Source organism: Mustela nivalis (genome assembly GCF_964662115.1).
Source record: "Mustela nivalis genome assembly, chromosome: 12".
NCBI lineage: Eukaryota > Metazoa > Chordata > Mammalia > Carnivora > Mustelidae > Mustela > Mustela nivalis.
The window spans coordinates 36611373-36624424 of record NC_139031.1 but is presented as its reverse complement, the minus strand read 5'-3'; the positions used below and the strand labels follow the sequence as shown (position 1 = coordinate 36624424).

At 35.7% G+C, this 13052-nt stretch overlaps 1 protein-coding gene across 4 annotated transcripts in view; it reads right to left on the bottom strand.

Annotated features, from left to right (window-relative positions):
- The window catches only part of IMMP2L (inner mitochondrial membrane peptidase subunit 2), an 861434-nt gene that overhangs the window by 783079 nt on the left and 65303 nt on the right, over positions 1-13052 (bottom strand). For all 4 annotated transcript variants that reach the window (XM_082693091.1, XM_082693092.1, XM_082693089.1 and 1 more), the window contains one exon: positions 11125-11228. In XM_082693091.1, the coding sequence (XP_082549217.1) occupies positions 11125-11228 (104 nt within the window). The remainder of the gene's footprint in view (positions 1-11124; positions 11229-13052) is intronic.

The window sequence follows — 13052 nt, the reverse complement described above, 5'->3', positions numbered from 1 at the left end:
CTGACACAAAGAATAAATAAAGATAACCGGTCTGAGGTCACAAAGCCACTTAACAAGTAATGCAGCTGAAGGAAAAACAAGATCTCCTAAAGCTTTGTCCTGTGTTTTGTGCCAGGAAATTGGCAGGTAGAGACTGACAGAGTTGTTTTATGCAAAAGAAAATAATTTTTAATTAGTTAATCGAGTACCTAAATAAAATCAGTATTTGCAAATGCTTATAAGAATCTTTCGTAATGGGGGGCGCCTGGGTGGCTCAGTGGGTTAAAGTCTCTGCCTTCGGCTCAGGTCATGATCCCAGGGTCCTGGGATCGAGCCCCACATTGGGCTCTCCACTCAGCAGGGAGCCCTGCTTCCTCCTCTCTCTCTGCCTGCCTTTCTGCCTACTTGTGATCTCTGCCTGTCAAATAAATAAATAAAATCTTTAAAAAAAAAAAAAAAGAATCTTTCGTAATGGGGCACCTGGGTGGCTCAATGGGTTGAAGCCTCTGCCTTCAGCTCGGGTCATGATCCCAGGGTCATGGGATTGAGCCCCACATCGGGCTCTCTGATCGGCAGGGAGCCTGCTTCCTCCTCTCTCTCTGCCTGTCTCTCTGCCTACTTGTGATCTCTGTCTGTCGGATAAATAAATAAAAAATAAAAGATAAAAAAAAGAAAAGAATCTTTTGTAAAAGTTCATTTTCCTTTTTCATACAGTTTAAGGGTAGTATTAGAACTGTTTATTATTTTTAATTGCTTAATACAATTTTCTACTGCCACTATAGCAAATTAAAGCAAACGCAGGTGTCTGAAAGAGCATCCATTCATTAACTCACCATTCTCCAGGAAAGTCTGGCCAGTCTGGGTGGGTACTCTGCTTAGGGTCTCAGAAAGTCAAAATCAAGGTGTCAGCTGCTCTGAACCCTTATCTGGAGAACGGGGTAGAATCTATTCCTGAGCTTATAAGGTTGTTGGCCAAGTTCAATTCCATGTAGTTACAGGACTAAGGTCCTGATTCCTGTGGGGGCCTTGGCCAGAGGCTATGCTCAGCTTCTGGAAGCAGCACACTTTCCTCTGCTCAGGGCCCTAGAATCCTCAAAGCCAGCAACAAGAACGCTTCAAATCCTCCTACATTTGGATCTCTTTGATGTTTTCTTCTATATCTCCCTCACTTCAGCCTCTGCTTTTAAAGACTCATGTGATTAAATTGGGCCTGGATAATCAAGGATAACCTCATTATTTTATGCTCAACTAAAGGTCAACCTTAATGACATCTGCAAAGTCCTTTTGGCAACACAGGTCATAGATTCACAGGCATGATATCTCATCATATTCACTGTCCTGGGGATTAGGGTATAGAATCTTCTTGGAGACCAAAATTCTGCCTACTATACTTAGCATCTATTTTATTACACAACCTTAAAGAAATGTGACTGGTTTGGGAATTTTTAAGATTTATTTATTTTGAGAGAGAGTGAGACAGACCACAGAAGGGGCAGAGGGAGAGGAAGAGGGAAAGAATCTCAAGCAGACTCCCCACAAGAACGGAGCCCAGCATGGGGCTTGATCTCACAACCCTGAGACCATGACCTGAGCTGACATCAAGATCGGATACAAGCAACTGAGCCACCCAGACGCCCAAGGAAATGTGACTTTTTTTTTTTTAACAGATCCATATTGTTCACACTTAACTCTAACAAAAATATTACTTTTCACCTAATATTTATATATCTATCTCCAGTAATGGCTCAGATCGGCCCTGTTGATGTCCAGTGCTGACCACCTGTGCCAATCACAGGGCAAGCTTCAGAAGGAACTGACCAGTGCAGTCAACATGGGTCTGAGGCTGAGACAAACCACAGTTTTGGGGTTTAATGCTCTTCAGGTGCCATCTTAAAATTCCTATCACTTTGAATGTGTTTTGTAAGTGAAGTCCAATAGGACAATAGAGCATATGCTACAGGATTGTTGTCTGAAAAGAAGGCTATTTCTCTTTCATTTTTGAAGAATAGTTCCTGTAGGTACAAAATTCTAGGCTGGAATTTTTTTTTCTCCCCTTTAGCACTTTACAGATATCATTCAGTTATCTCCTGTCTCCCACCGGTTAAGAAGTCAGCTATCTTTTTGCTTCTTTGAAGATGATATGCATTTTTTTTTTCTTCTCAAGATTTTTCTATTTTTCTTTGGCTTTCAGGGGTTTGACTAGCATGTGCCCTAAATGTATTTTTTCACTGTATTTTTCCTGATTGGGTTTTTAGTGCTTCTTGATTCTATATGTCAATGTCTTTCATAAGTTATGGAAAATGCAGGGCACCTGAGTGGCTCAGTCAGTTAAGCATCTGTCTGCCTTTGGCTGAGGTCATGATCCCCGGGTCCTGGGATGGAGTCTTATATCCGGCTCCTTGCTCAGCAGGGAGACTGCTTCTCTTCTCTCTCTCTCTCTGACAAATAAATAAATAAAATCTACTTTAAAAAGTTATGGAAAATGCTTGACCTTTATTTATATTGCTTCCTCTGTCCCACTCTCTCTCCTCCTCTTCCTCTTCTGCTACTCCAATTAGATGAACATCAACATTTTTCACTATGTGCTACACATACCTCTTGCACTATTCATTGTATATCACAATCTTGTATCCCTCCATACTCCAGTGTAGAGATTTTCTAACTGACCTTTCACCCTGTTCATGAATCCTTTCCATGGCTGTATCATATTGGCTGTCAACCACATCAACTGAGGTTTTTTTGTTTTTTTGTTTTGGGGTTTTTTTTTAAGATTTTTTTTATTTATTTATTTGACAGAGAGAGACATAGTGAGAGAGGGAACACAAGCAGGCTTCCTGCTGAGCAGGGAGCCCAATGAGGGGCTCAATCCCAGGACCCTGGGATCATGCATGACCTGGGCTGAAGGCAGATGCCTAATGACAGCCTCCCAGGCACGCCCACATCAACTGAATTCTTATCTTCAGTTATCCTAATTTTCACTTCTAGAATTCATTTTGATTTTTTTTAATACATTCTGATTCTCCGATGATATTATCCATCTTTTCACCAATTTTTAATATGCTAATTATAATTATTTTATAGTCCGTATCTGATCATTCCAACAGCTAGATCACCATAAGATCTGTTTCTATTATTTATTGTTTTATTTTGTTTTTGTCTTGGTCCTGGCTTCTGACATGCATGGTGATTTTTTACTGAATGCCAACTATTGGGCACAAAAACTTATAGAAACTCTGCCTGATGTCTCTCGCTTCTGGCAAAGACAGCTTAAGTAAAGGCAGATCGCATTAAAATCAGGATTGAGTTTATCAGAGGCTGCATCTCAATTTTTGTAAGTCGTGGTCTATTTCTAGTTCTCCACGACTCCTGGGATATATGTTTAAGGCTCCCAATTAAAAATATGGAGCATTTGAACAAGGTCCTGCCTCATCCTCCTAGAATTCTAGTTTGATTCACTAGGGGTATAAAACTGTCAAAGATTCTACTCAGCATCTCACTATCTTAGCTGCCACTCACAAGGTGCCACAAAGTGACAAATAACCCAAGATAAAAGGTGGCACTGAATACAGGTGCACTTCAATGTGGTTCTCTTCACTCTGGCATCTTTGCTCTTTGACAGAGCCACAATGCATGTAGGTTGTTTTGTTTTGTTTTGTTTTTGTTTTAATGCAGCTTTTTTTATGTTTCTCAGTATAGGCCTTAGTTTGAAATAATCTAGTCCAACCCAGATGAAAATGGAAATCAGATATTAATTAATCTTAGTAGCCTATCTTTATATATGTATCTATATCTTAATGGTTTCAGAAGAATTTTAAAACAGGTTGGCCTGTTTTAATAAATATGTATTTAAATAAAAATTAATAAATATGTATTTAAATAAACTATGTAACAGTTTATTTTTCTGAGTTATATTTACTGTTTGAAACTTAAATTGTCTGCTTCTCCAAAATAATTATTTCTTTGCTACCATTATTATTTAAGCTTACATTCAAAATGCTTCTCCCTAAGAGTTCAATCTGACTGATTACATGTAATACGTAGTGCTGTCCTGAAGTTTCTTTTTCTTTTTTTTTTTAATAAAAGTTACAGTGTTCTCAGATACCAGATTTTTTCACAGTAAAAATAAAAGAGTTACAACATAAGTAACTGTTTACTATAAAACAGTTACAAACATAAGTAGCTACTATTTCATAGAATGTTGCCTGTATAACTTTGTTCTTTGACAATTTCCCGTTATTGCTCAAAGGATATAAGATTTAGGAAATGAGTTGAGCAAAAGCTATGAATATCTCCTATAGTTGTATTACCATAAAATCTCGATAATTCAAAATTGAAATTTATGATCACTGAAACATTTCCTAGCTCAGAACTGTGGAAATGTTTTGTTGCATAATTAAATGTATAACAACTGTGGAAGCAGTTTATCCTACTCAGAAAAGCAAATTAATATTAAAGACTACCTTAAAGGTACTAACTTGTTGTATGCCTAAACAGAGCAGTTACAAAATCAGTTTACTCTATATCAAATACTAGCAATAAATAATAATAAATATTTATTATTTATTATTAAATAAATATTATTACTTATTTACAAATATTTATTATTACATAAATAAACTGTCTTATTTTTTAAAGTATCATTTGTAAATATACCTAGTAATGACTGCAAACTACAATGGGTAATTGAAAGTGCTGAAAACTAAATGTCTCATCAAAATTAACTGCAAAATGGATTTCACTGTCCACCATTTTCACAGTCTATTAATTTTAGAAGAAGGAGGAGGAGGAGAAGAAGGAAGAGGGGGAGAAGAAGAAAAAGTAAAAGAAAAAAAAGATAAATTTTGCTTATGAAGCTTTCTTTGAAAGTCACGGTCTTTGTAACTTTGTGTTCCTCAAACGTACAATATTACCTACAAACTAAGAAAAATATTTGGCTATAAACAAAATGACAAATTGGGAATGAGTACAGATTCAACAGATAAGCATCCACAATTACCTTCCTCCAGCTCAACAGATAACTGGCTTTTAATACAATGAGAGGTCATGACTCAGTACTGCCATTGCTCTGATCATTTTGTTCAAAACCTGAATTTGGTTTTTTAGCAGATTAATTTACCTTGGCGGATTAAGGGATCTTTAAAGATTTACAAGCACTCAAGACACAAAGAAACTAGCACCTTTCATTTTTTCCAAAGGCTCAATTGTTTCATCTATTTCCCGGGCTGAAGTCTTTGCTCACATTCACTGCTAGAAAGGTAGCCATTATAGCGGCCATGTGTCAGAAAATGGCAATCAGTTTAGCATGTCACAAACCAGCTGTAGAAATTGTATGCAAACTATATGTTCATAGTAATGTCATATCGCTATTAACAAAGAGACTACATTTCATGAACCACTGTATCAGAAATTCATTACAGAAATGATATGATAGATGCCGAGATATTAGGGCCCACTTGACTTCTTTGCTGAGAGTGAGTAAGGGTCTTCAAACAAACCACGACCACAACACATAGAGGCATTATAGTTTGAAGGTCAAGAATACAGGAGTTGATGAGAGGCACTTCAAAACTTTGCTTTTCCATTTACTAGCTATATGTCCTTAAGCAACTTGCTTATTTTCTCTATACCTCACTGTTCTCATCTACAATATAGGAATAACAACAGGACCTATCGTCAGGGGTGGTTAGAATAAGGATTAAATAAAAATGAAATAGAACTCTTAACCCAGTGACTGGAAAACAACAGTCAATACATATTAAAAACTGTTGTGGGGGGTACCTGGCTGGCTCAGTTGGTTGAATATGTGCCTCTTGATCTCATGGTCATGAATTCAAACCCCATACTAGACATGGAGTCTACTTAAAAAACAAACAAACAACTGCTGAGGATACCTTTTTTTCTCTCTCTCATAGACTGCATGTCTTTTTTCTTTGTCTTTGGACCTGATCACCCCAATACTCTTCCCAATACAAAGTGTTTCACTATCTTGGGATGTCTGCCTTTGCTTCACAGCAACTATCCCAGTACTGTTCCACCACAGACTTTAGGATCTCACATTAGCTGACCTTAGACACACTCCAGGAAAGCAGCAGTGGCTGATGGGAAAAGGTTAAGACACAGTGATGTCTGTCCAATAGAAACAGTGCGTGTCACATGTTTAATTTTGAATTTTCTAGTAGCCACATTAAAAAGAAAAAAAAGCAACATTTAAGTTCATTTTAATAAGGTACTTTATCTGACTGCATATACCCAAAATACCATTTTAACAAGGGGCAATAACCACTTCAATAGTCACATTGCCTGTTATGTGAAACAGGACAGGTTCAGAGTCAAGTGGACCTAGGTTTGCATTCTGGCTCTGCTATTCACTTGCTATTTACTTGCTAAATATCATTTTCACTGTGTTAAAAATAACCATTTCCAGATGCTGTTATGAGAATTAAGTAAAAATGGCATACACAAAGTGCATAGCACAATGTCTGATATACAGGGGTACTCATAAAATGAGAATTTCCCTACCCGCATCTTCTATTCTAGAACTGAACATGGGTTCAATGTAGTATGATCTATGAGCCAGCCTTAGTTCCTTCTCTTCCATCTGTACTATAAGCTTTAGCCTTTCCTCTACCTGCACAGCTCTCCCTCCTTGCTTCCTAGCAGCAGTAAACGGGACTGTGTGGACTTCAGGAAGCCATGAGTCTCTTACTCATGACCCAAGTATGGAGTCCTTAGATTCCAAAATGACTTAGGTGAGAGCATTTCCTTCTCTGTCCCTATCTCATCTGCCTGTAGCTTTACCACTGCTACAGCTTCCCCAGCAAGTGCCATCAACTGCAATGCTTCCCCACTGGAACATACACTGACCTCAAAATTTCTAAAGGTGAAGATTTTTCTACAAAATAACTGGGAGAAGCCTTCAAAAGTGTCAAGATCAAAACGGGCAAAGGACAAATGAGGAACTATAACAAATTGGAGGAGACTAGAGACATTTAAAAAAAATCAAAATGAAATATGAGATCCTAAATGAACATTTGTGGGAAAACTGGTGAAACTCACATAAGGTCTGTGAGTTAGATAAATAAATAAAATAAACAATAGTATTATTGTATCAAGGTCAAGTTCCTCATCTCAGTAAGTGTACCATGGTAATGTACAATGTTAATTTAGGGGGGTATAAGATGAAAAGTCTGCTGGTCTAAGGGATAACATGGTGACTACAGCTGAGAACACTGTATTGTTTCATTGAAATTTGCTAAGAAAGTAGAACTTAAATGTTCTCACACACAAAAGGTAATTATGTAAGGTGACAGATGTGTTAACTCAATGGGGTGAATCCTATCATTATATATATATATATACATGTATATATATATATGTGTGTACATATATATATACATGTATATATATATATAAAATCATCCCACTGTGTGCTTTAAATATCACAATTCATTTGTCAATTACACGTCAGTAAAGCTGAAAAAAACAACACTAGAGGTTATATGGGAACTTTCTATACTATTTTTATGACCTTTCTTCAGGTCTAGTATCATTTCAAACTAAAAAGCTAGAACACTTTAAAGTGTGATTATTTGAGACTTTATTATGAAGGAAACTCTGTCCCAATGGATTTGTTAATTGACATATCACTGTAAATATGCTACTTATGTTAAGCCTACTGCAGTAAGGCCATCACACAAGTTAATGAAAAGTCAATTCCAAGGTATAGAAAATCCACCTTAATCACCACTATTAGTTCACAAATCCACTAAGAGAGTATGATGTCACCTACATACATTCAGTAATACCAAGGACTTGATGACAGCCAAGTCATGTTTTATGTGACAAGTAATGTTTTTAAACAAATGTATCTTTTGATTTAACATTATTGAATAACATGCTTAAATATCAGCTCCACTGAGACCAACTTTTCACAGAAAGAAAGTGACAGGAAAAGATAAGGAAGAGATGCAAAGAAGCATATTCTAATATGTACCTCCTCAGACCCTCCACCCTTTAGGGAACAGCCTTGGTCAATAAACTCTGAACAAAACCCACTGCAATAGAAAAGAAAGTCTGTTCTGCTACAGTATGTGTTTCTGTAACATGAATTGGCTCATAGGGACTAGGGAGAAAGGGTTTCAATGTAAAGCAGAAGCTGCATTAGTTCACATGGAATTTTTTCCCAGATCATTAATGTGTTGCCTCATTAATAATAGCAACTGAAGGCTAAGTACACTAACAGCAATAAGCCAGGAGGGAATCAGTATTATATATTTGATCCTTCTCTTACAAGTGCTTATTGCAAGTTCAACCCTGATCTTTGTTTAAAATATATATACATATATATATATATTTATATTATATATAACAGATTATATATAATTATATATACATATTAAGGTAAAACACATATATAATAATATATATAATATATAATGTTTATATTATATATTATATTATGTTATATATATATCTATATATGAAGGTAACACTGAACAATAAGCAGAGGATAAACCTCTGGTATCAGTACACTTTGTACAAAGCTTGTAATCTTCTCACTATTTGTAACTTCTGATGAAAATGTCCCTCTGCCCTTGTATACACAGACAAGCTCAACCCTTCCTTACATTGCCTTCCACCAACTTACCTTCAGCTTTATCGTTTTAAATATATCCTACATTTACTGCACTGCTTATTTATAAAAAATTTCATGTCGTTTCAATTGTGCTAGCAGTTTTATTGAATTGTTATTGTTTTCATTAGTGCTCTAGTTACAAAGTTGCATTAGCCCTACTACTTTATGAATTTGCAAACTGTAATTTTTCCAGAAATGTATATATAATAATAAAAATGCTATATTTCCATATACACTGAATATATAAAGCACTCTCCCAGGATATTTTTAGATATAAACTGTCTTACTACCTTGTTTCCAAAGATTTTATGTGTCAATGAAATGTGTCATATCAATTTATAAACAAAATGAGGAACTATATTTTCTATTTAGCCTTAAATACAAATTGAGTCACTCATTTCTTGAATCACACATCTCTTAAATAGACAGAATGTTCTGATATAATAATGATAATTATCATCTAAGTTAAAACCAGACTGATACATTTTGTAAGAAAAGCAAATATTCAGTGTTGACATGAATTAAATATATATTCATGAACATTAATCAAACCAACATCAGTCTTTTCAAATGAAGCAGTCTATAAAATGTCTAAATATAATAAGGACATTTAGAAAACATTTTTGCTCATAAAACTAAAAAGATATTTTAAATGTGTTTATATGGTAAAAAAGAATTTAGCAAAAGACTTTTTGTTTCTTTCTCAAAAAAAAAATCATTACCTAATGATTATTTGTTGTTAAATAATATAATACCAATCACTAAGCATTCTTTTACGTAAACGGTTCCTTCCAGCAACCAGCATTATGAAAGAAAATTTGTGTTATTTGGACATGACAGAAATACAACACATAATTAACTCATTAAAAATACAGTTCAACCCAAGGAGTTATAATTTATTATATCAACCCCAATTCAGATATACTATTTTTAAATTAATTTATATAATAAATATCAATTAGTTTAATAATTACATAAGAGAATACTATTCTCTTTCTCACATAGTCCATAACATGCTAGCATACTTTTACGGACCCAAGCAACCCTGAATTTCAAGGGACCTTTTTTTTTCCCAATTACCTATTCAAATTTACTTGCTTAGAGATAGTCAGCATGTTTCTCTAGGGAAAAAAAAAAAAAAAACCTGCACAATTGTCTGCTTATAGTGTGACCTCTTTCACTTGGGTGGGTATCCTTCTCCATCACTGACTAAGTGAGAATGTAACCTTGTCAAACCGAAGGCAAAAGAATAATGAGCACACAACAGGCTAACCCAGCATGGAAAAGGTTGTTAAGGAGGTTGCAAAACAAAGTACTCTGAATGACAAAACAGAAGTAGAGTCCAAAGAGTAGGTTTATATTAAAGAAAGCCCTCAATAACATGAAAAGCATTAAATCCCCACCCTTGGATTTCTGCCATACAAAACTCCATTCAAATGCAATTATTTTATCAGTTAGTAACCAGATTTGATTAATATGTTTTTGAATGAATCCTGGTAAAACAGGCTTGAAGGAGACACCTTTGTGAAACATCTATTTCCACAAAGAGCTAGCCAAAAGTAAGTATAAACAAGTAGATCATGTTTTATGTTTACCAAACAATTACATTCTCATCCAACAACAACAACAACAAAAAACAACAAATATTCCAATTAAAGAACCAGAAATATAAACTGGAAGTCTTCACCAAACACCAGGATTTGACTATCATTAAAACAAATGACAGTAACTGCCGTATTAATTGCTACCCAGATGTACTAACTGCCATCACAGGGAAACATAGGAAAACATTTTTATAAGTGGTTGAAACCAGAAATCAGGCAAGTTCTGTTAGTCTTTGAAGTGTGAATTTACTTTTAAAACAAACAAATCTCAAACCTAAACCATTTAAGCACGTGCTGGGTCTATGTATTATATCATTGCATCAGTCATGCACACTTGGGCGTTCTTTTTCTACATTAAGACTGGCATGAAACGCTTGTTCCTGACAAGTTATACTTTAACAGAGAAACAGTGCCACCTTTTGGTCCCAAACAAAAGCCTCCAGTCTACTAATCTTCCAAATTGCCTTATTTCAGTTCAATCACTCAGACATCCATAAAAATGTCACTGAACTTCATGTCACAATTATCATCTTCTAGAAATATTGTGTACCTACACAAACTAATAAAAATGAAATTAACATTAAGGTTGCTTCCAAGAGCAAAATTTCAAAATAATCCAAACTGATACCAAATACATGTACTTTAGATCACCAATATAATTTCTAATCAACATATCGTCAAAGACATTTTACCAAATTCAAGTATGTCGACCAACTGATATATTTTAAATATAAAAGAAAAATCCTTTTTTATAGCATTGTTACATTTCAAAATTGATTTTTAAAAATATATTAACTTAACTGTATTATTAATTTAGTAATTAGCAATGATATTAACAGCAAATTATCAGTTAAACCAATTATAAGTATCTTTATATACAAATATAATATGCTTCTGATTACTTACACCAATGACACAATGTCACCACGTTGTACTTCAAAATTCCTCACTTTCCAGTGGTTCAAAAGCACCACATCAGATGATTGGCTCCCCCCAGGATTCAAAGAAGGCTAGAAAATAAGAAGAAAGAGACACATCTATCATTTGTATTTTTCAATCTTCATGGTTCCTTGCACTTCACAGCTTTAGTGCAGTGCAATAAAACATTTCTAATATAGTAGCTTTCAATGAATTGCTGTTCTAAAGTAACTGCCAATGATGAGTTTTCAAAAAGACTCATCGGTATTCTTCACAGGTGAATGGGGTGGGGGGGGGAATACATCACCAATACTCATTTGAAAGGAAAATGTGCTAGATATTCAAATCTTTACAAGCTCCAGTAAAGAGGTATGAAAAGCTTTAAGAAGGATTATTAAAAAAAAAGGGGGGGGGAGTGAATCATACCTCCCAAAGGAATATTCAGATGGGATCGAATGCCACAGTAGTGCACATCACTGTTCCATTGGGGGAAAAGAAGAAATAATCTCCAATCAACCAGGGAAACAGCCATATGAAAAAGAGAAGGGAACAGAAGAAACAAGGGATGGGACAATCATAGGAGATGTGGGCATTTCCCTTGTTGACCTCTTCTAGAGAGAGCAGGGAGCGAGTATCCAGGTCCCAGTTTCAACCTAGTAAGTGACCTTCACCTTAGGATTCGTATGAGTCTAGATGTGCCTGAGGACGGATGGGGCAAAAACTGAAACATGTTTTATGTAAGGATTCATCTGAAGGTCGGGAACCATTAAGGCATAAAAATCTGAGGAACCATGAAGACAACACACCTGTCACTTGGACAGGGGTGCCAAAAAAGCCAGTAAATAACAAGTCTGAAACCTGAGGTGGGAACAGAGAAAATAAAAAGAGAACAGGGAAAAACTAGGATAGCTTTCTCGCCATTGACTCTCCAAGGTCTCTGGGCATGCCACGAGGGGAAAGCGCAGTCTTTGTGGTAGTGGGGCAAGGGCCAAACCACAGTGGAGCCCCTCCACCCTCACTGACAGGGGCAGCACAGCCCAGGGCAGAAGCCCGGAAAACAGTGGATGCCACACAACAGCCAGCCTCCGGAGCAGGAGGGATACACTCTTTCTCAAAAAGACTCCTGAAATTATTTGAAGATTTCCATAAAGCCAATGTGAGCAAAGCTGTAAAAATATTGTGTGGGCGCAATTATCGTGATCTTTTTGTGACTCCCCACATTTTCTCATGGCCAAAATATACTGGACATTTCTGAAGATCTCAAATACTCCCACAGCTTCTACCAACTCCTTTACGTGATATGCCTAAGTATCACTATCTTTATTTTTAAATTCTGGGCTACTCATTTAACTTGACTATCTCATGTAAAATTCAACACAATTAAATGCAAATTGTCATTCTTTCTTACCAAAAAAGCTTTTCTTTCTTATTTTCTTATATCTTAGTTACCATTTTCCCAGTCAACCAGCTTAAAATCTTGGTTATCTTTTTACTTCATATGGAACCAATCACCAAACTAAGGAGTTTTATTGTTTTCTTCATGAAGTCTTTCACTTATGGTCCGTCCTTCCTCTTCCCTCTCCCATTAACATAACTGAAGCACCAACTGTCATATAACTAATCATTTTCACCTGCAAATCAGCCATATGATTTTGAGCTAGTTTTTTTATTATGTTTCCATTTCCTTACTAGTAAAGTGGTGATAATTAGTAACTTAGCTAATTAGTAATAATACACAATAATAGCCAGTACTGACCAAGAGCTCAACTGTTCTTTTAATGATAACCAGACATAGTGAGTGCTTACCATGTGCAAGGCACTGTTCTAAGAGTTTTACAAATATTAACTTACTTGGTGAGATCATTCACTTCAAGGGCATAGAACAGTTCTTGAACCACAGATAAGCTCTCAGTAAT